This window comes from Hylobates moloch, unplaced genomic scaffold, assembly GCF_009828535.3.
Source record: "Hylobates moloch isolate HMO894 unplaced genomic scaffold, HMol_V3 SCAFFOLD_12, whole genome shotgun sequence".
Classification (NCBI taxonomy): Eukaryota; Metazoa; Chordata; class Mammalia; order Primates; family Hylobatidae; genus Hylobates; species Hylobates moloch.
The window spans coordinates 94,626,421-94,651,510 of record NW_026652287.1 but is presented as its reverse complement, the minus strand read 5'-3'; the positions used below and the strand labels follow the sequence as shown (position 1 = coordinate 94,651,510).

At 42.3% G+C, this 25,090-nt stretch overlaps 1 protein-coding gene across 5 annotated transcripts in view; it reads left to right on the top strand.

Moving 5' to 3' along the window:
* The window catches only part of TMCC3 (transmembrane and coiled-coil domain family 3), a 298,732-nt gene that overhangs the window by 160,316 nt on the left and 113,326 nt on the right, over positions 1 to 25,090 (top strand). The window contains exon 2 of one of the 5 annotated variants that reach the window (XM_058425989.1): positions 12,911 to 12,951. The exons of the other annotated variants lie outside the window; for them this stretch is intronic. Coding sequence (XP_058281972.1) covers positions 12,911 to 12,951 — 41 coding nt within the window. The remainder of the gene's footprint in view (positions 1 to 12,910; positions 12,952 to 25,090) is intronic. 5 annotated transcript variants of the gene reach the window in all.

Sequence of the window (25,090 nt, the reverse complement as noted above, 5' to 3'; positions counted from 1 at the left end):
ACATTTGAAAATGCATTCGTGTAGTCCAGTTTATACAAAATGTCTGTGTGCATGTGGACTTCTAAAAGAACATATGCTAAATTTTAAATGCTTTTAAACTGTAAATGAAAATAAAAATGTTTTAATTCTAAACCAAAATGTAGACTCTCCGTGCTAAATTCTGAGTGATATAAACTGTCCTCTCATAAATTACTATTATTTTTGTAGAGCCTAAAACATGTTCCCATCACCACCCATATGCTCCCTCTCCAAAATAATCCTGACTTTCTTAAATAAAAATTATAGTTCATCCTAAATTATCGAGTAAGAATTTTCATTCACAGTGTGAAGAATCTAGAGCTGTGTTATAGAGAAGCCAGCAAATAGTTATTGTTCCTTAGTATGCTACAGTAGTTAAAATACCCAAAACAGTGCTTCATAAAAAAAAAAAAAAACTATACTTACAAATACAGGGTGAAAAATGGGATTTCAGTGGAAAATGGGATTTTCTTCACTTTGATTCCATTAATTTACATCTTGCCTCTTTCCAAATAGATGTAAAGTACCTATATTTTTCAATAGAACATGCACTGAACATAAAAAAGTGTTCACACACATGAACTAACCAGCTGCACCATCACACTGCCTCCAAGGTAGTATGATAAAAGGCAGGGATGATAAAAGGCAGAACATATTTCCAAAGACACTCAAGATCTGTGAACTAGAGACTTCACCTTTAACACATGAATGAAATGATTCAAAAATCTTTCTTCCGAAGTCAATTGAAAACTAGTGTGGCCATGTAGTTCAGATCAGGCCAGGGGCAGAGCTTGAGAAGAAGAGCTGACTGTAGCCAGCAGGGTCCCTAAGTAAATAAGGCTTCGTGTAACCATATACAACCCGATAGAGTAGGAGAAGAAAGGAAAAGGGGTGAGTAAGGGGAAAAGGTTTAGGGGCACCTGCTCTTTGCCAAGCACTAAACTGAAATGCTTATTGTGTGCTGTCTCATGTAGTAAGGTGCAGGCATATTCTAATGTTCAGATGGGAGTTTGATCTAAATATTTCTAAATAAATTAGTCTTCTTCCTGATGTTACCCTTGCCAGCTGCATGCCATGGGCTGTCATCTCCAGATCTGCCAGTCACCCAGTTAGTTGCTAATGATTCCAGATTTCCCCTCCTCCCACCACTCTTGAGTATCTCATTAGCCACGTCTTAAACTGCCTGCCATAGCCAAGGAGAGGAGAGCTTGGCATTATTTCAAGAGGTCTACCAGATACCTTGGATTTCAGAGCCAGAGTTGTGAACAGGACTTCACTTTTCATGTTCCTCATTTGTATCTGCCTCTTTCCAAAAAGGATTTGAAGTACCAAAATCTTCCAACAGTATGTGCACTGTGAGACATTTCATAAGAGAGAGAAATTTTAGGAACTCTACGCAGAGGGGCAGTATACACAAAAGCAAGACAAAGTGAGCAAGGGAGAGAAAACAAACGTCTTACTATGTGAGGGAATGAGCAAAAGGAGAGGGGGAGAAAGACTGAGCACAGTTCCATATGGGAGTGGAGTTCCTTATGATGTTTTGGTGATTAAATAGGTGACAGCTAGGAAGGGTGATCACTTGGCTTTGTGGCAAGAGGTTTGTCTCTGAGCCTTTCTCAGCACCTGGTAGGCTTCTTCCTGTATTAGGACAACTTCACACCAAGTTTCCTTGTGGAACCTTGAGCCTAGTTAACCCCATGCCCATTACCCCTGCCATGCTGAGCTATACCTATGATGTCAGCCTCTCTTATGCTGACATCCCCTTCTTGTTCTTCACGCACCTCCATCTTCCCATCCCTTAACACTATTCCAAACCGTCCCCACTTCTTCAAGCTGCTAACACCTATTTGCAAGGTTCCAAACGGGTCTGTGGACTAACTCTGGCCTCTGCCATGTTTTGCTTAATCTACACATCCCACCTTTATTACTGGCAAGAGCCAAGAATCTGTGGTCTCCTGTTTGCTGAAGTCTCCAGCACCCTCTGTTGTTTCCTACTCCCCTCCGCCACTCCCTATTGTTCCCACTCCCTGTTGTTTCCCAGTCCTTCCTGTGTTCCATGTCTTGGTCTGGGTGGTAGTCAGCCAAGTTTGTTCAGCTAGTAAAAATTCACAGAACACTTATTTTGCAGTTTTCTGTGAGCATGTTATATACCAGGTTAAAAAAATTGAAAAGTTAATTAAAAAGCAGATCTTAATTTCTCTGGATAAACCCTGCAGTGGACATCATTATTTTCCACATTTTGTAGATGAAGATATGGGGACATGGAAAGGACAGTTTGTCTATGGTCATTCAGCTGGTACATGACAGAACACAGGAGTCACACTTGGGTGGCCTGTGCTTTTTTTTTTTTTTTTTTTTTTTTTTTGTGGAGAGGGAGTCTCGCTCTGTCGTCCAGGCTGGAGTGCAATGGCGCGATCTCAGCTCACTGCAACCTCCGCCTCCCAGGTCCAAGTGATTCTGCTGCCTCAGCCTCCTGAGTAGCTGGGATTACAGGTGTGCACCACCACGCCTGGCCAATTTTTGTATTTTTAGTAGAGATGGGGCTTCACATGTTGGCCAGTCTGGTCTCAAACTCCTGACCTCAGGTGATGCACCCATCTCAGCCTCCCAAAGTGCCGGGATTACAGGTGTGAGTGAGCCATAGCTCCTGGCCTTGGCCTGTGCTCTTGACCACTGTGTCTTCCTTCTTGTCAAGAGAGTTGGTCCAACCATGAGAGACTCTAATTCTACTCTTGGCTTCTCTTTGCCACTTCGATATCCAAACCATGAGTTTCAGAGATTCATTTATATTGTTTCTTTTATGTGCTGTGGTAGATTCAAGGTGGCCATGAATTATTTGCAACTCCTTTCACCGAGATATGGGATCTTATTATCTTCCCCTTGACTTTGGGCTGGTCTTAACAATTTGCTTAATTGGTAGAATGCAGTGGAGATGACACTGCTTGACTTATGAGGTAGACTGTAAGAAGATTTGTAGCATCTGCCTTGGTTTCTTTGAACACTGACTCTTAGAATCCAGTTGCCAAGCTGCAAGAAGCCCATAGAGAGGCCCCCATGGAAAGGAAATATGGACACTGGCTGACAGCCCAGCTTAGCTCCCATCCTACAGCCAGCAGCAACTTGCCAACCATGTGAGAGAGCCATCTTGGAAGTGGATCCTCCGGCCTCAATTGAATGACCCCAGTTAATGCCGCATGGAGCAGAGACGAGTTGTTCCTGCTGAGCACTGCCCAAATTGCAGATTTCATGAGAAAAATAAATGACTAGTATTAGGCCACCAATTTTTGGGATGGCATATTATATAGCAATAACTGGAACACCAGCCAATTTTGCTTAACTAATATGCATTAGAATCATATGTGAGATCAAAAAATGTTTTGCTTTCTTTAATATTAGTGCTATCATAGAAAGTTTCTTCTAGCAAAACTTAACTCTTAATTCAAGCCATTCCTGGAAATCATTCCGGGCATTATTTTTGCATGCTACAAATGTTTTTCTCTCTATCCTCACTAAAGCAAATACCAAAGACCACCTATAGTAGTACACATTTATTGACTAAATTGAAACTTTCTAGGAAAAAACACATTTGCTAGTAGAATATCAACAAAGTGCCATCAAAATAATTGTAGGAAGTAAGCCAATGTAAAATCAGTTTATCTATGAATCTGTGAGTTGCTAGAAATTAGGTATGAAAACTGTACAGTCGAAAGTTAATTCTTCACATTAGCCAAATGAGCAGGAGACTAACATCTCACACATTTTTGGTTGGGACTCCCCACTTACCGAAGACATCTGCTTGGCAAATATTTTCCCAACCAAACTGCACAGTCACCCAGGGTGTGTTCTACCACACCGGACCAGCCAAGTTGGAGAGTGACTGATTACCAGGGTCATGTGTTTACTACAAAGGGAAGTCACAGGGTTATAGCTCCCATTTCTTCTGAGCCCTTTGCAGTATGTACTCTCTGTGCTGTTTCCCCAGCAAGATAAGTGAGATAGGGAAGAGATGCTTTTGAATGCGTGGCTGGTCGTGAAATGCCTGTAAGAAACTTGATAGGGATATGGGTGATATTGACATACATATTAGGAAGTTGATTGTTCTATGAAAACCTAAAGAATGATGGCCACTGCTCTAGTCTGAATGTTTGTGTGCCTCTACCCCCGGTCCATTCATATGTTGAAACTTAATCCCCAGTGCAATGGTATTAGGAGGTGGGACCTTTGGGAGGTGATTAGGTCAAGAGGGTAGAGTCCTCATGAGTGGGATTAGGCTGAGTGGAGCTTGTTTGCCCCTTCCATCACATGAGGATGCCACAAGAAGGCTCCATCTATGAGGAAGCAGGTCCTACCAGACACTGAGTCTGCCAATGCCTTGATCTTGAACTTCCCAGCCTCCAGAACTGTGAGAAATAAATTTCTGTTGTGTAGAATCCATGGCATTTTTTAATAGCAACCTGATTGGAGTATGACAGCCACAGTAAATAGTTAAATGGAAAAAAAAAAAAGCAGGTTGACAAATGGGAGGTGTTATATTACACTATTTTTTTGATGTATAGATGGATGAATAAGAGATGGCAAGTTAGGGCTGGGCGCAGTGGCTCACACCTGTAATCCCAGCACTTTGCAAGGCCAAGACGGGTGGATCACCTGAGGTCAGAAGTTCGAGACCAGCCTGGACAACATGATGAAACCCCATCTCCACTAAAAATATAAAACAGCCGAGTATGGTGGTACACACTTGTAATCCTAGGTACTTGGGAGGCTGAAGCAGGAGAATTGCTTGAACCTGGGAGGCAGAGGTTGCAGTGAGCTGAGATCACGCCACTGCACTCCAGTGTAGGCAACAGAGCGAGACTCTGTCTCAAAAAGAAAAAAAAGAGATGGTGAGTTAGAAAGAGAAGTGTTCTTTAGCAAGGCCAAAGAATCTATTCTTTTAGATCGGGGGTGCTACTCAACTCTGCAGCTCTGGCTTGAAAGTAGCCACAGATTATATATAAAGGGATGGACGTGGTCATGTGCCACCAAAACTTCATGGACATTGAACATTGAATTTCATATAATTTTCTCATGTCACAAAATTTTATTCCCGTCTTCAGTAATTTAAAAGTATAAAAACAATCCTAAGCTCACAGGCTGTATAAAAATAGGTGCAGACTGGCTTTGGCCACAGGCCGTAGTCTGCTGACGCCTGTTGTCATTTGGGTTGGGGAGAAGTTGGTGACTTGCTTTTCACTCTCTACTGTCTAAATTTTTGTATTTTTAGAACTTTTTAGAACAGTCATTTTTTCCAGGCTGGAGTGCAGTGGCATGACTGTAGCTCACTTCAGCCTCAAACTCCTGGGTTCAAGTGATCCTCCCACCTTAGCCTCCCAAGTAGCTGGGACTTACAGGCATGCACCACCACAACTGGCTAATTTTTTAAATCTTTTTTTAAATAGGTATGATGTTTCCCTATGTTGCCCAAGCTGGTCTTGAACTCCTGGGCTCAAGTTATCCTCCTGCCTCTGCCTCACAAAGTCTTGGGATTATAGATGTGAGTCATAGCGCCCAGCCTATGACTCTTAAAATTTAAAAAAAAATAAAGATATTTCCATGTTAGAGCAAAGGAAGAGGAGAAAGTCTCTGTGTGGGCCCCTGTTAGGTTTCAGCGAGAAAAGGACAAGTGATAGCACCTTAGGGCTCTTGTTTGAATAATTCAAGATCTCATTTATTCACACTGACCCACCCAGAATTGGGTTGAAAGTCCCATTTGTTCTCTCCAAAGAGATTTATGAACTTAAGTTGTAAACAGTTTAAGGTAAATAGTGTTACTAATTATAAATTATTTTCATCTGCTTGTTAAAGCAGGCCTATTAGAATATCTGCCTGAGAAGAGGGTGAGCTTAGATTAAGATAACTTGAAAGCAACACCATATTCTTTTTTAAATGCTGTTACCCAGACTAATTCAGACTTCCCGCTCTTCTTATTTTATGCACAACTGACTATGCTTTTGTGGTACCTATCTTAGGCTAGTTTGCATTAGGTCTGTTTATGTTCTTCTTTTTGTCTATTTTCATTCTCTGTAAATTCCCTGAAGGCATGGGTCTTTATATAATACCTTTTATTCATTCACTTATTCAACAAGTATTTACCGAGTGCTTTCTACATATCAAGCATTGTTCTGGGCCCTAGGGATACTGGTGTGAACAAAGCAAAATTTTGATCTATGGAGCACACAGTCTTTGTTGAATCTGACTTTGTCCTGTTCATCTGCATTAATGTTTTTCCTCAAGGATAAATTAGCTTTACCTCACAGGTCAACTGGGAGTGATTATTAGTGGGTGCTTAGGTGGTGCTGTGGTTTGAATGTGTCCCCCAAAAGTTTATGTGTTGGGAACTTAATTGCCACTGTAACAGTATTAAGAGGTGAGGCCTTTAAGAGCTTATTAGGCCATGAAGGATCTACCCTCCTGAGTGGATTAATGCTGCTATTGCAGGAATGTGTTCCTGTTAAAAGGATACGTTTGGCCTCCTTTTGCTGTTTCCTGTGTGCCTGCTTCCTTGCCACGTGATACCTTCCACTAGGTAACGACCCTGGCCAGTTGCTGTTGCCATAGTCTTGGACTTCCCAGCCTCCAGAACCATGAGCCAAATAAACTTCTGATCTTTATAAATTACCCAGTCTGTGATATTCTGTTATTGCAGCAGAAAAAGGACTAAGACAGGGAGTATGTTAGGAGGCATTCTGAGAGTCAACTCAAAAGAGGACCCTTGTCCATCACTCATCTGGGAGAAGAGTATGACAGCACATGGGTCATATATATGCCATCCCCTATATAGATTGTGAATCGTGGCACACGGGAGGCAACTGAGGGGCAGGGTGATGTGGTGATGGTGAAATTTATAAGATTTGGTGTCAGAATTCAGATTAATTTCCCTTCTGCCTCTTCTTTGTGACATCACCGGTGGAGCCTTAGTTTCCTTTTTAAAATGGGCAAAATAATATCTACTTTAGAAGATGATTATAAGGCTTTTAAAGTCATTACTATTATCCTCATCATTATTAATAGCTAATACTTATTGAACATGTATGATGTCTTGTGTTAGCCACTTTACAGGCATTATCTCATTTAATTATCTCAACACTACAAAATAGATCCTACTATTATTCTCATTTTACAGATGAAAAACTGGGACAAAGAGAGGTTACAGTCGAAACAAGATTACACAGCACGTGATCACATGATGTGTGTGAAAATCCTGTACTGCACCTGGCACATAATAAGTGCTCACTATGTGGCCCTTTGCCTCCTTCCTCTTCCCACCCTCCCCTTGCTATATAGCAACGGTGTTGAGGAGACCACCAACTCTTCTTGGATGGTTTATGAGTCAGTAGGGAAAAGCTCATTCATTCCTTTTTCCTCCTCCAGGCCTCCTAAGACTAGATGTGTCACTTATGATATTTCCAATGGAGCCCTTCTTTTCATTTATTATGAAGGCTTCAGCCCCGGGCTTTGACAAGACTACAGTATCACCTAGAGTCCAAACAGGAAACAGATGATACACCCAAATCAGATAACCTGAAGAGCATTAATGAAGTAACTTCTTACAAAGGTGGAGAGAAAATGCAGATCATTGCAGAGCTCCTTCAGGTTAGTCACAGAAGGGCTAACACCAGCCCTAGACCTGAGGAGGGAAAGGAGTACTTACCCAAATCTGGGGGCGAAGAGGCTCTGTGGAGGGGGCTTCCTGACCCAAGCTGTGCCCTTCAGTTAGAGGATGGAGCCAGCCCACAGTGAGCCATGGAGAAGGCAACAGGGGAAATGAACACCCAGCCTCCCTCTTCTCCCTCCTTCCCCCTGCTGCTGCTCCTCAGGGGTGAGCCCAGCTGGAAGCCTTGTCCATGGATGCAGCCATGTACACTGGACTCCCAGAGAAGATGGGGTGGATCTTGAGGGGCAGGTGGAAGGTATCAGCACCACTGCCACCCTGGGCATGCCCAGGAAATGGTGGGGCAGATTGCAAGTTCAGTTTTGCACACTTCTTGGCATTCATGCAGAGTCAGACATTCTTGGCTCCAGGTGTCTAACAGATGGCTAGATCTTCCAGGTAGACGGTTACAAATTACTTTTTGTAAGTGTGCATTTGGAAAAAGTCTGGCAATGGATTAGTTGGAGGACGACGAATTGAAATTGGTTCTTCTACATAGCCTTTGAGACTGATTCATTATCTCAGTAGCCACATCTCTTAAAAAACCTCGGTTCACTTATTTATAAAATGAACACAGTAATACATTCTTCTCAGGGACATTTAAGGCCTCAACTAGGCAAAGTCTAAAGCTTTTATGGGCCTTATTCTAATTTTTAATAGACTTTATAACAATTTTTGAGACTTCTCACAGAGATAAGTCTTAATGTGCAGAGTAACATAGGCCCTCTTAAATTAGATTTGAGATACAGGTGCCTGTATCTTTCTTTAGATTGTTGACTCTGTGGCATACTATAGACTGTCACATCTTAGAGGTTCATCTTGGAGATGAATAACTTGACTTGAGAGGTCATATGGATTTTTCTTTGACATTTTTGCACTTTAGATCAGCAGTCCTCCACCTTTTTGGCAACAGGGACTGGTTTTATGGAAGATAATTTTTCAGACAGTGGGCGGGTTGAGGGGAAGGGATAGTTTGGGGATGATTAAAGTGCGTTACATTTATTGTGCATTTTATTTCTATTATTATTATTACATTGTAATATATAATGAAATAATTATACAACTCAACATAATGTAGATTCAGTGGGAGCCCTGAGTTTGTTTTCCTGCAACTAGACAGCCCCATCTCGGGGGGACGGGAGACAGTGACAGATCCTCAGGCATTACATTCTTGTAAGGAACGCCCAACCTAGATCCCTTGCATGCACAGTTCATAATAGGTTTTGTGGTCCTATGAGAATCTAATGCTGCCTCTGATCTGACGGGAGGCGGAGCTCAGGTGGTAATGTGAGTGATGGGGAGCAGCTATAAATACAGATGAAGCTCCACTTGCTCGCTCGCTTGTTCGGTCGCCTGCCACTCACCTCCTGCTATGCAGCCCAGTTCCTAACAGGCCATGCACCGGTATCAGTCCATGGCTCCGGAGTGGGGGACCCTTGTTTTGGATGGTCTCAGACATGCTGACCAGGATAATTGGGACCCTCTCTACCTAGGATCAACCACTTAAATCAACTGACTAAACTTCCTCCCTCATTATCATAATCTGTATACTACAGGTAAACTCTAGAATAAATTACTGATGTAAAAATTGAACACGTAAAGACTGTCATGTCATGTACCTACCAAGTACCTTAAGGTTTAAGCAGTATGCTGGTAACTATGTGAAATAACTGAAACTCTCACACATTATTTGTGCGGGAATTTAAGTTGGTTCAGCCATTTGAAAAACCAGCAATTTCCACTAAAGCTAAACATATACCCACTCCAAGAATAGCAGTTCCACTACTAGGTATATAACCAAGAGAAATATGTACATGTGTCTTCTAAAAGACATGCATAATAGTGTTCATATCAGCCTTATTCCTAACAGCCCCAAACCAATTAATAATCCAAGTGGATATCAAGAGGTGAATGGATACAATAAAATGTGGTGCTTCCTATACAGTGAAATACTTCATAGCAATATAAATAATGAACTAATTAAAATATAACTAATAAAACATGCAGGAACATGGATGAATTTGAAAGATATGATGTTGGATGAAATAAGCCAGACACTGAAAGAGTACTTTTATGAAGTTCAGGAAGAGGTAAAACTTGTTAATGGTTATGGAAGGAAGTTAAAAAAAAAAAAAAAAAGAAAAGAAAAGATTACCCCTTATGCCACGGTGGGGTTGGGAAGTATTGATTAGGAAGAGTCATAATGAAACATTCTGGGTCTTGGAAATATTCTGTATTTTGATACAAGTGATGTTACAGAGGCATACCTATGTAAAAATTCATCACACTGTATACTTTAGCTTGTGTACTTTACCTACTTTACTTCTTATATACTATAATAAAAATGGTTTTGAAAAAAAATTTATTGAGTGTTACAGCCAAATCCTGGCAAATGTGGCAATGATGATAGCAGGAAACATAGTGAAAAGTTTACCTGAACTATAATGTGATCTTTCTGGAGAGTTTGGCAATGTGTATTAAAAACCTTAGGCACATGCACACTTTTGACATAACAGTATTCTATGGAAATCATTAAGATCGTGTGTAGAAGTTTCTTCATAGGGATGTTCATTTCAATGTCCTTTGTAATATTGAGCATTTGGAAATAACCCAATGTTCAATTTAGAGAATTGGTCATAAATTCTGGAATAATATGCAGCTACTTAAGAAATGTAGTGGAGGAAGGGGCTGTGTTTGCTTTCATGTGTGTTTCTATGGAGGAAACAAAGTACATAGGACAAAGACTTCAGAAAATGGTTAGTTGGCTCAAAAGCGGCTGGCTGTAATCATGATAAAGACATTTGAATTATGTGTATTAAATGAAATTGATAGATAGTAGATGTCTGATTATCACATGATTTATATCCCTGGAAGAAAAATGCTATAGGTCTCACATTCCTTCCTTGAAAATCTGTTTCTTCTTGTATTCTTTCACTTAGCCTTAGATTTGTCTGGGGTCTGTGTATCTGATTCAGACCCAGCAAATAAAATCTTGCCTGGGGTCTTGAGAGTGTATTTTTCCTTTTTAGCATTGCTGGTTGTATTCGTCTGTTTTCATGCTGCTGATAAAGACATACCCGAGACTCGGTAATTTATAAAGAAAAAGAGGTTTAATGGACTCACAGTTCCACGTGGCTGGGGAGGCCTCACAATCACGGTGGGAGGTGAAATGCACATCTTACATCGCAGCAGATGAGAGCGAATGAGAACAAAGCCAAAGGAGTTTCCTCTTATCAAACCATCAGATCTCGTGAGACTTACTCTCTACCATGAGAACAGTATGGGGGAAACCGCCCCTATGATTCAGTGATCTCCCACCAGGTCCCTCCCACAGCATGTGGGAATTACGGGAACTATAATTAAAAATGAGATTTGGGTGGGGACACAGCCAAACCAGACCATAAAGAAACTCCAGGCCTCTAAGAGAGGCTGTTGATGTAAATATAGGGACCATGGTGGCTCACGCCTGTAATCTCAGCACTTTGGGAGGCCGAGGTGGGTGGATGACCCGAGCTCAGGAGTTCAAGACTAGCCTGGGCAACATGACAAAACCCTGTCTCTACTAAAAATACAAAAATTAGCCGGGCATGGTGGTGTGCGTCTGTAGTCCCAGCTACTTGGGAGACTGAGGCAGGAGAATCACTTGAACCCAGGAGGAGGAGGCTGCAATGAGCCAAGATTGCACCGCTGCACTCCAGTCTGGGCAACAGAGCAAGACTCAGTATAAAAAAATATATATGTATATAGAGAGAGAGAGGGAGAAAGAGAGAGCGTGCGAGTGAGCACATGACACTGAGTGCTAAACAGTAAAGCCATTCAGAGGAAAGCTGCTGGATAAAATGGAAGCCTGAAAACATTCCCACAGTAAAATCCTACCCTGTGTTTCATTACCATTAAATGTCCTTTCAGAGTTATCTCTAAGAAGCCCACTTGGAGACATCTAGACTTTCTAAAATTTAATAATGTCTCCGATGGAAATAACATTACATGCTAATTAATTGTCATGGGGTAACATTATTCAAATTGGTAACTGTAACTCCCGAAGATTACATTAAGTTTGATCAGTGGGCACGGCTATTCTCTGAGAAATAAATTCAGAAACTTATTTCTGTCTCTTCTTCTTTTGACCAAAGGAAAAATTAAGTCAGTGACCTTGGTAGGTTTCTTATTTTGAACAATGTGTATGAGATTTTGTGCTGTCATTTCTAAAAGCTTTTTAATTCAGGTTAGCCAAAAATCTCTGGAAGAGGGTAATTTTTTCATTGGAAAATTCGAGTGTCATATTATTTTCAAGGTTACCTTGTATTGAGCTGGGTTTTTTGTTTTTTTTAATGTCTCAGAGCTTCAGTTTCTAAATCTGTAACATGGGAATAATAATGCTACAACATCTTAATGGTAGTAGAAGAATTACATAGTGTCTGGCATGCGGCAAGTGCTCAATTATTGTAACTCTGTATGTTTGCATACATAATAACTCCAGGTGTATAGCATTATATATACAAGTTATCTTGGTTTCTCACCTCCTACTTACACCGTATTTGGCACATACCAGGCATCAATTATGTTTTTGCCTAAAGTCCGCTATTCTGTGAGATCTAAAAATCAAATCAATTGAACTCATAGACATAGACAGTAACAGGATGGTTACCAGAGGCTGGGAAGGGTAGTGAGGGTTGGCGGGGAGGTTGGGATTGTTAATGGATACAAAAAAAAATAGAAGGAATAAGACCTACTATTTGATTGCACAATAGGATGACTATAGTCAATAATAATTTAATTGTATATTTTTAAAATAAAGAATGTGATTGGATTGTTTGTAACTTAAAGGATAAATGCTTGAGGGGATGGATGCTCCATTCTCCATGATGTGTTTATTTCACATTGCATACCTGTATCAAAGCATCTCATGTACCCCATAAATATATGCACCTACCATGTACCCAGAAAAAAAAACATTTAAAATAAATTTTAAAAAATGAAGTTCCTTGCTTTGGTTTGTCTTATATGGAAAAAAAAAGGTGACTAGTATTTTTTTCTCTAGACCACACCAACCTGGTGTTTCAGTAGAATTACAAATATTTTCTAGTAAAATTAAACATGACAATAGCAATTTAATCCCTTTCAAAACTCTCCATTTTATTCAAGAGGATTCTCGTGGTACCCTGTCTTTCTACCTCATTCGTTCATTTATTCATTCCACAGATATTTACAGAACACCAGTCCTGAGCTGTGCACACAGGTAGGTGCTGGGGACATTGTGAACAAGACAAGAAGAGTCCCCTGCCCTCACTCACGCTGGGGTTGCCCCGATGGCGTCACTTTTTTTGCTGCTCCACCAAACAGTTCCCAACCCTAGTTTCCCCATTGCTTATGAGCTAGTCCTGGAGGCCAGCCACTTACTTCCATGAGCACAGCTGTTCCCTGAGCAGTGGGCCTCCTGGCCTTGCAAGCATTGAGGCCCTCCACCTCCAGACCCTTGGTGGGCTTATAGACAGGTCAGTGGTTGTGCAGCCAGTGCAGAACTGGAACCCTCTCTCCATGAACTGCATTAAAACAAACTGATTATTGTACAAAATCTTGGCAGAAAGATTTGAAAAACGTCCCATGAACAAATACCAAGTCATCTGAGGCTTGTCCACATGATTTACCAGCATTTTTTCACATGACAAAGATGTGAAGGAAAACTAGGGAAATGTGTCAGCCACTATTGGCATGAACCAGAGATATTTACAGGGGAGGGTGAGGGACTCTAGGCCAGAGTCTCCTCAGATTCTTAAAACAGCAAGGATTATGCAAAGATAAAAAGCAAACGTAAACACTAAAACTGTGAATGAAGCAAGAACACAAAGAGGGGAAATCCTTCTGTGGAAACAAGCTTTCCTTCAGAGGAGAAAAACAAGACTCTGCTAAAAAAAATCTGTCAGCCTGGAGTAATAAATGGAGGCTGGTGTCTGCACCGTGCCTCCCTAGTCCACGTTTCTCTGCTAAAACACGATGTTTTTAAATGGAAATGAACGTTTGGCAGCTCGAGGATTGACGTAGCTGACGCCGGCTCCATTGTGGAGTGGGAACACAAACAACAAACGTGAAGATGGTTTTGGGAGTGGGTGAGGCAGAGGGCAAGGGGATGCAGGAAAGTGATAAAAAAGCAAGTGAATTCTATGAAGTCTGGTGTGAGGGCAGAGGCAGCTTGATTTGGGAACTGATTCCTCTTGTGTTACTCATCCGTTCATCAAACTAGTATTTCTTGAGTGTCTGTTATGTGTCTTACATGGTGCGGGGCTGTAGGGATGCAGTGGAGGCTGTAGCGGGGGAAGGAACTAACATCCCTCGAGGCCCCACCGTTTGCCAGTCAGTGTTCCAGGCTTGCGTTGAAATCCTCTGCAACCCTGAGAACTGCGTCCCAGCGCTCCGAGGTGGTGGAAGCTGGACTTAGAGCGAGGTCTTTCTGACTCCAGAGCTCACTGCCTTCTTATTGTTTTGAAATCTTAATCCTGTGGTGATTTGCTTTTATGTTTACTTTTAACCAAGGCTAAAACATTTATTCCTGGTGTGGAATGCCGCTTCTTCTTTCATCTTTGGACTCTGCTTTGGGCCACGGTGTCTTTCTGATACAGGGAACCATATTCTCAGGCGATGGGACTGATTCTCCCTTCTCTTTCTAGCTCCTATTTTTCCCCTTAGCCTCTGTATGAGTTTCACGTTCAAGCTCTGAATCATTCTTTCTGTTGCCAAATACTCATGCTGAAACCCCCTGCAAGATCTTCTCTGCTCTCTCTCCAATATAGACACAAATGCTTCCTCTCTCCATACCAAACTTAGTAGAAACCAAAATGAAAGCCAGGAAAGAGACTCAGTGCATTGCTGAAGGCACTCCAGGTCCTTCGCTTTTCTTGTTCTACAGTTAGATTTTATTTGAAAGACAAAAAGACACGTACACAGTAAACCATGGTAAGACGAGGTCCATGGGTTTGATTTAGAGAACTCTAAGCAGAGGCTGCAGAAGAATCATAAATGAGCATGATTGTGCAAACTTTAAGATGATCTACATTATGTCTGTGTCTTTTATTGAGCACCTCCTATGTACCAGGCACTGCAGTGCTAGCTAGGGAATATGTTTGGCAGCAAACGCAACAGACAAAAAAATTTTTTTGCTGTCATGGGGCTTATATTCAAATGGGGGGAACAGTCAATAAACCTAACAAGGTTGGTATGGTAGGTTAGAGAGCGTTAAGTGCTAAGAAGAAAAATAAAGCAGGGAAGAGAGATGGGGAATATGAGGGAATGTGGTTGTTATTTTGTGTAGGGAGGCCAAAGAAAGCCTCTCTGAAAAGATGGCATTTGAGTGAAGATGTGAAGTGAGGGAATGAACATTCAGATACCCAGAGAGCCTTACAGGAAACAGTAGGCCTTGAGCAAGGAGGAGGCCCGGTGTGTGTTCCAGGAACAGGGAACACAGGTGGTGGAGTAGTAAGTAGATGAGCTCTGACTATATAGGGTCTTGTAGGATTCTGACTTTTCTCTAAGTGAGATGAGAGCCATTAGGGGGTTTCAAACAGGAATGACCAGATTTGACTTAGTTTTGACAGAGGTTAACAGGGTCAAGAGAGGGATATTTAAGGGTAGGGGAATACCAGCATGTTTGTATGCTATTGGAAGTGATGCATGGAGAGAGAAAATATGACAATGCAGGAAAGAGGGCAGAATTGCTGGTGCAGGGCCCCTAGGTAGGGAAGGGTGCTCGGACTGTGAAAGATGAGGAAAGGAGTTGGCCTCAGGGTCACAGACAGTTCATCCATGGCAGCAGGAGGGAGGCAGAGTATATATGGGCACAGGAGCAGGTGGGAATAGATGTGGTAGAGGGAATGTGTGGAAATTCTCTCCTGATTGCTTCAATTACTTTTCAGAGAAGTAGAAAACAAGATCATGAGCCAAGAGTGAAGATGGAGGAGGAGAGGTGTCGGAAGTTTGAGGAAAGAGGAGTATGAATTAACCATCTAGCAGCGTGGCAGAGTAAATCGACCAGGGAATGTGGTAGGATTGCCAATTGGCAGTCCTAGTTTCTGGTCGTGAATTTAAAATGCCTGTAATCTCAGCAATTGGGAGGCTAGAGGAGGAGGATCGTTTGAGCCCAGGAGTTTGAAACCAGCCTGGGCAACATACCAAGACTCTGTCTCTAAAAAAAGTTTTAAAAACAAATCATGATGGGATTGGTCTTGTTGGTTTTGAAGGCTGAGAATATATGTGTGTTGGAGGGGAGTGGGGAAGGGAAGGATAGTGTTGTGGTGATGAGTTGGCGGTGGCAGTTCTTGCCAGGATCTCTTAGAACTTTGTCACTTCCCAGTTACAAGTGTATACAAGGAATACTTAGAAGAAAAGTAACACAAAAAAGGCACCAAAGTTCTCAAAGTAGTTCTATCAAGACGGTGGAATTAGGGACAGTGTTTCATCTCCTTTTCACTGTTTTCCCTTGAACTCCATCCAAGATCCTCACCAATGAACTCAGTTTAAAAATTCTACCACCTCTTGCTTGTAATGTATTTATTTATTTTGTATTTAGAGACGTAATCTTACTATGTTGCCCAGGTTGGCGTGCAGTACTTTTTTACAAGGTTCAAATTACTTTGTCTAGGATTTACTAAGGAAAAAACATACATTAAAAACAACGATGACCACAAATAATATCCCTGCTGACGATGTTTCCCTGGGTGTTCTTAATGTGTTTTCACAGGATATCCCAGATAAAGCAAATGCCTTTCTGTCCTTGAATATGGTTAAGTACAATGCATCCTGCCACAGACTGTATTATATTTTTTTGGCCAGATCCAACCTCTCAGGTTCTTCCAGGAAATGTGTTTCTAAAAATTTCCGAAGCCAGTATAGAGAGTCCTTATGTGCCCAGATACACAGATTTGTAATTAGTAATAGCTAAAGGGTTGTTTTTCATGTTTTGGAGAAAGTTATCTGAAGCCTCAAGGACTATTAGAAGTCAAATTATTCTGTATTTCCAGTTTGGTTATCAAATCTCATTATTTTTATTAGATAAAGAGTGCAGTTACCCTCCTAACCATCATCCTTCCTTATCCCCAGCAGCACTACATGGTAATTAAACCTCCTGGTCCTACAAACTAAGACTATTTCATAAATGTTTGTGGAAACTTGCCAATTTATTATTTACCTAACCCAATAAATACCATAGAATATTTTTGAAATTTCCTATTATATCCTGCTTTAGGGCAAGTATATTGATTTTTCTCTAGGCTGTAAGTAGAACACTATTTTATCTAAAGAGACAGATGCAATGAGTTTAACATAAATATAGGGAATATCATAATCACAGTATATTTCTTGAATGAATCAAAACAGAATTGAATGAATGTTTGATTAGTCCTACAAAGACCCTCTTAACCTCCAGGCATTTCAAGAGACGGACCTGACTCTTGAGTATGAAATCCTGCAGAAAAAGTAATAACTGCTTGAAACTAACAACATAGAAAACTGAACTGAATTCTTGAATGTGTCTAAAAGTGAGTACCTCTGTGAGCTCCGGCAGTTTACTTAACCTCACTGACCATCAGTTTTATTGGTGGTTTAGTTACCCTCACTGGCCCTCAGTTTTGTCATCTGAAATATTGGATAATTTGATGAAAACTATAGAGGTTTTTAGTTTTGTTTTATTTGTTTGTTTGTTTGTTTGAGACGGAGTTTTGCTCTTGTTGCCCAGGCTGGAGTGCAATGGCGTGATCTCAGCTCACCGCAACCTCTGCCTCCCAGGTTCAAGCGATTCTCCTGCTTCAGCCTCCCCAGTAGCTGGGATTACAGGCGTGCGCCACCACCCCCGGCTAATTTTGCATTTTTAGTAGACACGGGGTTTCACCATGTTGGTCAGGCTGGTCTAGAACTCCCTACCTTGTGATCCATGTGCCTTGGCCTCCCAAAGTGCTGGGATTAATGCTGTGAGCCACTATGCCTGGTCGAGTTATTGAGAGTATAAAGGGACTGTAGGGATTTTCTAATGTCTCTTTAAAGAAAGCAGGAGTGCTAACTTTTAGTTTGTTTCCTTTTCCATTATACTCTGCTGAACTTTCATTACTTCCAAATCAAAAAGTTGATAATTCCAACTTTAAAATTAGTTATGGTGGCTCATGGCTGTAATCCCAGCACTTTGGAAGGCCGAGGCAGGTGGATCACGAGGTCAGGAGTTCAAGGCCAGCCTGGCCAATATGGTGAAACCCTGTTTCTACTAAAAATACAAAAATTAGCCGGGCGTGGTGGTATGTGCCTGTAATCCCAACTACTCGGGAGGCTGAGGCGGGAAAACCACTTGAACCTGGGAGGCAGAGGTTGCAGTGAGCCGAGATCGAGCCATTGCACTCCAGCCTGGGTGACAGAGCGAGACTCAGTCTCAAAGAAAAAAAAAGGTAGTTTCAAAATTGTGAGACCAGGCACAGTGGCTCATGCCTGTAATCGCAGCAGTTTGGGCGGCCAAGATGAGAGGATCCCCTGAGCTCAGGAGTTTGAGACCAACCTGGGCAACATGGCAAAATCCCATCTCTACCACAAAAAAAAAAAAAAGGCGTGGTGGTGTGTGCTTGTAGTCCCAGTTTTTCAGGAGGCTAAGGTAGGAGGATCACCTGAGCCCAGGAGGTCGAGGCTGCAGTGTGCCACTGCACTCTAGCTTGGAAAACAGAATGAGACCCTGTCTCAAAAACAAAACAAAACCAAATCGTGGTGACTTTGGAAGCAGAATCACACATGCCTGTCCACATTCCACATCCCAGGCCTACTGAGCCATCTCTGAGGGTTTTTAGATGAACAATCCAACAGTTGTGGTGATGGTTGCACAACTCTGTGAATATGCTAAAAAGCACTGCATTGGACATTTTAAATAGGTGAACTGGATGGTATGTGAATTATATCTCAATAAAGCTAGGTTAGAATTCTTTTGTTGGAAGATGGGAATGTTACCGGAAAGGGGTCCCAATCCAGACCCCCAAGAGAGGGTTCTTGGACCTTGTGCAAGAAAGAATTTGGGGTAAGTCCATAGAGTGAAACCAAGTTTATCAGAAAGAAAAGCAATAAAAGAATGGCTACTCCATAGGCAGAGCAGTGGCATGGGCTGCTCCATTGAGTATATGTATAGTTATTTCTTGATTATGTGCTAAACAAGGGGTGGATTATTCATGAATTTTCCAGGAAAGGGGTGAGCAATTTCAGGAACTGAGGGTTCCTCCCCATTTTAGGCCATATAGAGTAACTTGCTGACATTCCATGGCATCTGTTAACTGTCATGGCACTGGTAGGAGTGTCTTTAGCATGCTGATGCATTATAATTAGTGTATAATGAACAGTGAGGACAACCAGAGGTCACTTTCGTGGCCATCTTGGTTTTGGTGAATTTTGGCCGGCTTCTTTACCACAACCTCTTATCAGCAGAATCTGTGTGACCTGTAAATTGTGCCGACCTCCTATCTCATCCTGTGACTTAGAATTCCTAACCTCCTAGGAATGCAGCCCAGCAGGTCTCAGCCTCATTTTACCCAGCCCCTATTCAAGATGGAGTCGCTCTAGTTCAAATGCCTCTGACAATAGAAACCAACCCAATCCAACTCAAGTGAGAAAAGAAAGTTCTCACTAGATATCCAGGCATGACTGGACCCAGGTCTTAAGCATTAGCATTAAATCCCACACTGTCTCCACCTCTCAGCCCTCGTTCCTCTGCAGTAGCTTCACTCTCAGGAAGGCTTTCTCCACAGGTGGCCCCTGGCAGTTCTCAGCTTAAATATTTACCAATTTATCAACTCTAGCAGAAGCATCTCATTCAGCAAAAGTACTGGAATGAAGTGTCATGGATAGCTTGGGCCATGTGACCATCCTATACTAATAAACGCTCACATAGCACTATGTGCCAGTTCTATTCTTATAACATCCCATTGGGGTTCAGAACACACCACCCCAATAGACGGCACTTTGGCATACTGCATATTTTAATCCGAAGGAATATGAGAAAATGCAGACACAGGAAGGTCTCTCTGACCTTTCCTCTACCCTTCTCCTGAAGCACATCATAAAATCCAGGACAGATTTTCTGAGCTTCCCTTGAAGAGGGTCATGAAACACTCATGTGAGAGTTGCTTTCCCTATATTCAAAGGGAAGGAGCATCCTTATCTCTGAAGATGATGGGACACAGAGAAGAATACAAACAGGCCTTGCTAAGTTCCTCCAGGTCACTGCACTCACCTTACACCCTTTGCCCTATCGTATTTCTCCACCACCATCCTCTTCATCAACCTACTATGAAAAACAATCAGGTTTAATTGCTTCTCTATGGTTTCCTTTCTTTATGAAGGCTGCTGTGTCATGTAAAACATATTAAATAAATTTGTGTGCTTCTCTCTTATTAATTTGGCTTTTATCACAGGAGCACTAGCCAATGCACCTAAGATGGATAGAAGAAAATATATTTTTCCCCCTACAGCACTTTATAGATGAAAAACTTCAAACCTGAGGCACACAGAAGTTAAGTCACTTGCCCAGGTTCACACAGTAGTAAGTATTGGAGCTGGGGATTTGAAACTCAGGAAGTCTCTGCCTTTAGAGTCTGTGGTTTTATTGGTCTTTAATGCTATGCTGGAGACAAGGGAAAGAAATGTTCAGACTGGCCAGTGCTGGAGCAGATTCTATATTTACAACCTCATTCTCTCCTGACATCCTGTATTCTAGACCCTTGAGGGATGGATGTTTATCATATCAGATGTTAGTGAATTTTAGCAAGCAGGTTTGTGAGCACCTTCTGCTTCAGAGACTGCAGCTGTTTCTGCATCATATTCATCATTGCTAATGTCAGCCTGACTGTAGCCGTTTGAAAAGAAGCCTCAGAGTTCGTAATAAAGCAAGACTCAGGCTTCCTGGCCCCAGAATCAGGACCATGTCAAGATCCTGGCCTCTCTTAAAGAAAATTATTACCAGTACACAGCCTTGGGAAGAAACAATAAAGTAACTGGTGCTTCATCAGCGATAAGAAGTAAAATGAGACTAGCCGGTTGCGGTGGCTCAGGCCTGTAATCCCAGCACTTTGGGAGGCCGAGGCGGGCAGACCACAAGGTCAGGAGATCAAGATCATCCTGGCTAACACGGTGAAACCCCGTTTCTACTAAAAATACAAAAAATTAGCCGGGGGTGGTGGCGGGCGCCTGTAGTCCCAGCCACTCGGAAGACTGAGGCAGGAGAATGGTGTGAACCCAGGAGGCGGAGCTTGCAGTGAGCTGAGATCACACCACTGCACTCCAGCCTGGGTGACAGAGCGAGACTTCACCTCAAAAAAAAAAAAAAAAAAAATGTAAAACGAGACTTTAGAAATTACCAGAATAAGTGATAACTAATAGACAAACTCATTATTATAGAACCCAAGAATTAGGCTTCAGGGAACATTACTTTCAAAAAATGCAGACCCAGATTTGGAGAATTAAAAGTTTTTCCATCTTTTTCTGGTACAGGAAATAAATTTACACAGATACATTTTTCTTTCTTTCTCTCTTTCTTTTTTCTTTCTCTTTCTTTTTTCTCTTTCTTTCTTTCTTTTCTTTCTTTCGTGAGATGGAGTCTCACTCTGTCACCCAGGCTGGAGTGCAGTGGCACTACCTCGGCTCACTGTGACCTCTGCCTCCCAGGTTCAAATGATTCTTAAGCCTTAGCCTCCTGAGTAGCTAGGACTGCAGGCACATGCTACCACGACCAGCTAATTTTTGTGTTGTTAGTAGAGACGAGATTTCACCATGTTGGCCAGGCTGGTCTTGAACTCCTGGCCTCAAGCGTTCTTCCTGCCTTGACCTCCCAAAGTGCTGGGATTACAGGTGTGAGCCACAGTGCCCGGCCTACACAGAAAAATATTTCTAAGCTGTCAGTTACTGACCCTGTTTTTGAGAATTGGTTCACAGGACCACTGGTATAGAAATCACCTGGGATGTTCTTTATTAAATCATAATCCCAGTCGGGCTTACGCCGGTGGTCCCAGCTACTCAAGAGGGAAGGCTGGAGGGTTGCTTGAGCCCAGGAGTTCAAGGTTGCAGTCAGCTATGATCAGGCCATGGCACACCAGTCTGGGCAGCAGAGTAAGACCCTGTCTCTAAAAAGTAAATAAAATTAAATCATAATCCCAAATAGACACAAGAATCTGTATTTGTTAAACACGCTAAGCGACTCTTTTGTCCACCAAAGTTTGAGAATCATCACCGTAAGTGGCTGGGGCAAAATAGGATATTAGAAGAAGTAAGACCATTGGGTTCTGTATTAGTTCATTCTTGCACTGCTATAAAGAAATACCTGAAACTGGGTAATTTATCAAGAAAAGAGGTTTAGTTGGCTCACAGTTGTGCAGGCTGTACAGGAAGCATAGAGACATCTGCTTTTGGGGAGGTCTCAGGGAGCTTTCATGCCTGGCAAAAGGCAAAGCAGGAGCAGGCATTGTACATGGTAGGAGCAGGATTGAGAGAGGGGGCGGTGCTCCACTTTTAAACAAACAGCTCTAGTAAATAACTCACTCTCTCACGAGAACAGCACCAGGGGCATGGTGCTAAACCATTCGCAATAAACTGCCCCCATGATCCTATCACCTCCCACCAGGCCCCTCTTCCAACACCGGGGATGACATGAGATTTGGGCAGGGACACAAATCCACACCATATCAGGGTCTTAAGTTGAACCAAAGGTAATGGCCATAGGAGGCATTTTCTACTGGGTAGGGAAAGGGGGCAGCTCATTTTTCTCAGAGGCCACTGTATTTTGAACAGCTTTAATTGTTAGGTGGTACCTCTAATGTTTATATCTTTTTTTTTTTTTTTTTGAGACAAGGTCTCACTCTGTCACCCAGGTTGGAGTGCAGTGGTGCAGACGTGGCTCACTGCAGTCTTGACATCCGGGGTTCAAGTGATCCTCCCACTTCAGCCTCTCAAGTAGCTGGGACCACAGGCATGTACCACCACACCCGGCTATTTATATTTTGTAGAGACAGAGTCTCACCATGTTGCCCAGGCTATATGTATTAGTCTGTTTTCATGCTGCTGATAAAGACATACCCGAGACTGGGCAATTTACAAAACAAAGAGGTTTAATTGGACCTACAGTTCCACATGGCTGGGGAAGCCTCACAATCATGGCGGAAGGCAGGGAGGAGCAAGTCACATCTTACGTGGATGGCAGCAGGAAAAAAGAGCTTGTGCAGGAAAACTGCCCCTTGTAATAATCATCAAATCTCGTGAGATTTACTGTCACAAGCACAGCATAGGAAAGACCTGCCCCCATGATTCAATTACCTCCCACAGGTCCCTCCCACAACACGTAGGAATTTAAGATGAGATTTGGGTGGGGACACAGCCAAACCATATCACTATATATCTTCTCATTCTTTCTTTTCTTTTTTTTTTTTTGGAGATGGAGTTTCGCTCTTGTTGCCCAGGCTGGAGTACAGGCACAATCTCGGCTCACTGCAACCTCCGCCTCCTGGAATCAAGTGATTCTCCTGTCTCAGCCTCCCAAGTAGCTGGGATTATAGGCTCCTGCCACCATGCGCAGCTAATTTTTGTATTTTTAGTAGAGACTAAGGGTTTAGTAGAGACTTAGGGTTTCACCATGTTGGTCAGGCTGGTTTTGAACAGCTGACCTCAGGCAATCTGCCCACCTCAGCCTCCCAAAGTGCTGGGATTATAGGCATAAGCCACCGTGCCTGGCATATCTTCTCATTCTTTATGTTCAGAATTGTTGATCTCTATATTCACTGCTATATTTTCTGTAGAGCAGAAAAGAGTAGCACTAACCAGTGAATTTTAGTAAAGAATTTTTCAGATGGAAAATGTACTCTTATTAGCTATAAACTGACTAACCAACAACAATAATTAGCATTAGTGAAAAGAGCAATTGTTAAATAATAAGAGCTAACCGTTTTTGAGTGGACTATAGTAAGCGCTTTACATGCATTATCTCACTCTGTCCTCCTAGTCACCTTATGAATGAATAGGTGGTGATATTATCTCTATTATCAGACGAGGACACTGAAGTACAGACGTTAAGTATCGTGTCCTAGATCACAAATACTGGGGCAAAGTTGGACTCATTCAGACTGAGTCTGTTTAACGTTAGAGCCCATTTGCTTTTAACCTTTGAGCCATGCTGTCTTATCCTCTCAACAAGAATTTATTATTCTCTGGGAGATTGAAAACAGAGTCTGAAGAAACATTGACTGCAACAAGTGTGCATTTATTATATACTGGAAAAGAAAGCTACCCTGCCCCTGGCTCCGGGACTCACTGTTCTAAGAGATCTAGCTGATATGCACAGAGGCAGGCTTGTATGTCTCAGGTACCTGTTATCCAAATTAGGACACAATGGTGCCCATATCCTGTGGGGCCCCTCAGTGCTTCCAGAGCATTCCGAGGGTCAGATTTCTCCTGCTTCCTGGGTCTTGGATCCTTGACTTTGTGAGTCCATTTTAGTTGCTGCTCTTGACCCATCCTAAAGGTCAGAGCTGGGTTAAAGATAGAATAGTTAGCATGCCTGGAAGAATCAGCCAGAGCAACCTGTCTCTAAGTGCACTTTTGCTCCAATTCCAGTGACCACTTTAGGCCAAGCCATGAGTTCATATAATGGGATATCCGAAGATATATGACCTCAGAAATTTGCAGAGCAGATGGGACCCTTGCACAAATCATTACAATATAAGGCGACGTGTGGTAGAGTGTGGGAGCTCTGGTGTCCAACTGCCTGACCAAGTCCAGTGTCGCCACTGCCCTTTTAGAGATAGTACTTAACCTTTCTCAATCATGGCTTTCTCAGCTATAACAAGGAATAGTAGTAGGATTAAATGGAATAAAATGTATCAAGTGCTTCATAGGATTCCCATCCCATAGTATGTGTTCAATAAGTAGCTCTTATTATTGGCTCTTATTATTGCTGTCAACAAAATATTATTTGTGGCAAGAAGAAGGAGATACTGCTCCTAGCAATCAGAGAAGTCTTCTTTGAGGAGGAGCATTTGATCTGGGCCCAGATGGGAGGAATTTCTGTGAGAGAGGAGGGATTATTCTATGCAGCAGCGGAACCATAACCTGCAAAAGCACAAAGGGAGAGGCAAGGCACGTGCAGGGCGCGGTGAGTGAGGCAGAATGGCTGCGGGGCAGAGGGTGCAGGAGTGCAGGAGGGAAGGTGGGAAAGACTGGTCAGAGGGCGTTTGTGGAAGGTCTCAGAGGATGGTGAGCATCATGTTAATCTCCTAGTCCATGCCTCAGGTTTGAGAGCTGAATACCCGCTAAATAAGAATTGCACTGTCTTTGTTTTTCTTTTTGCATTTGTAGTACTTGTGATCCTAGCCAGGGCTGACTTGGAGGCAA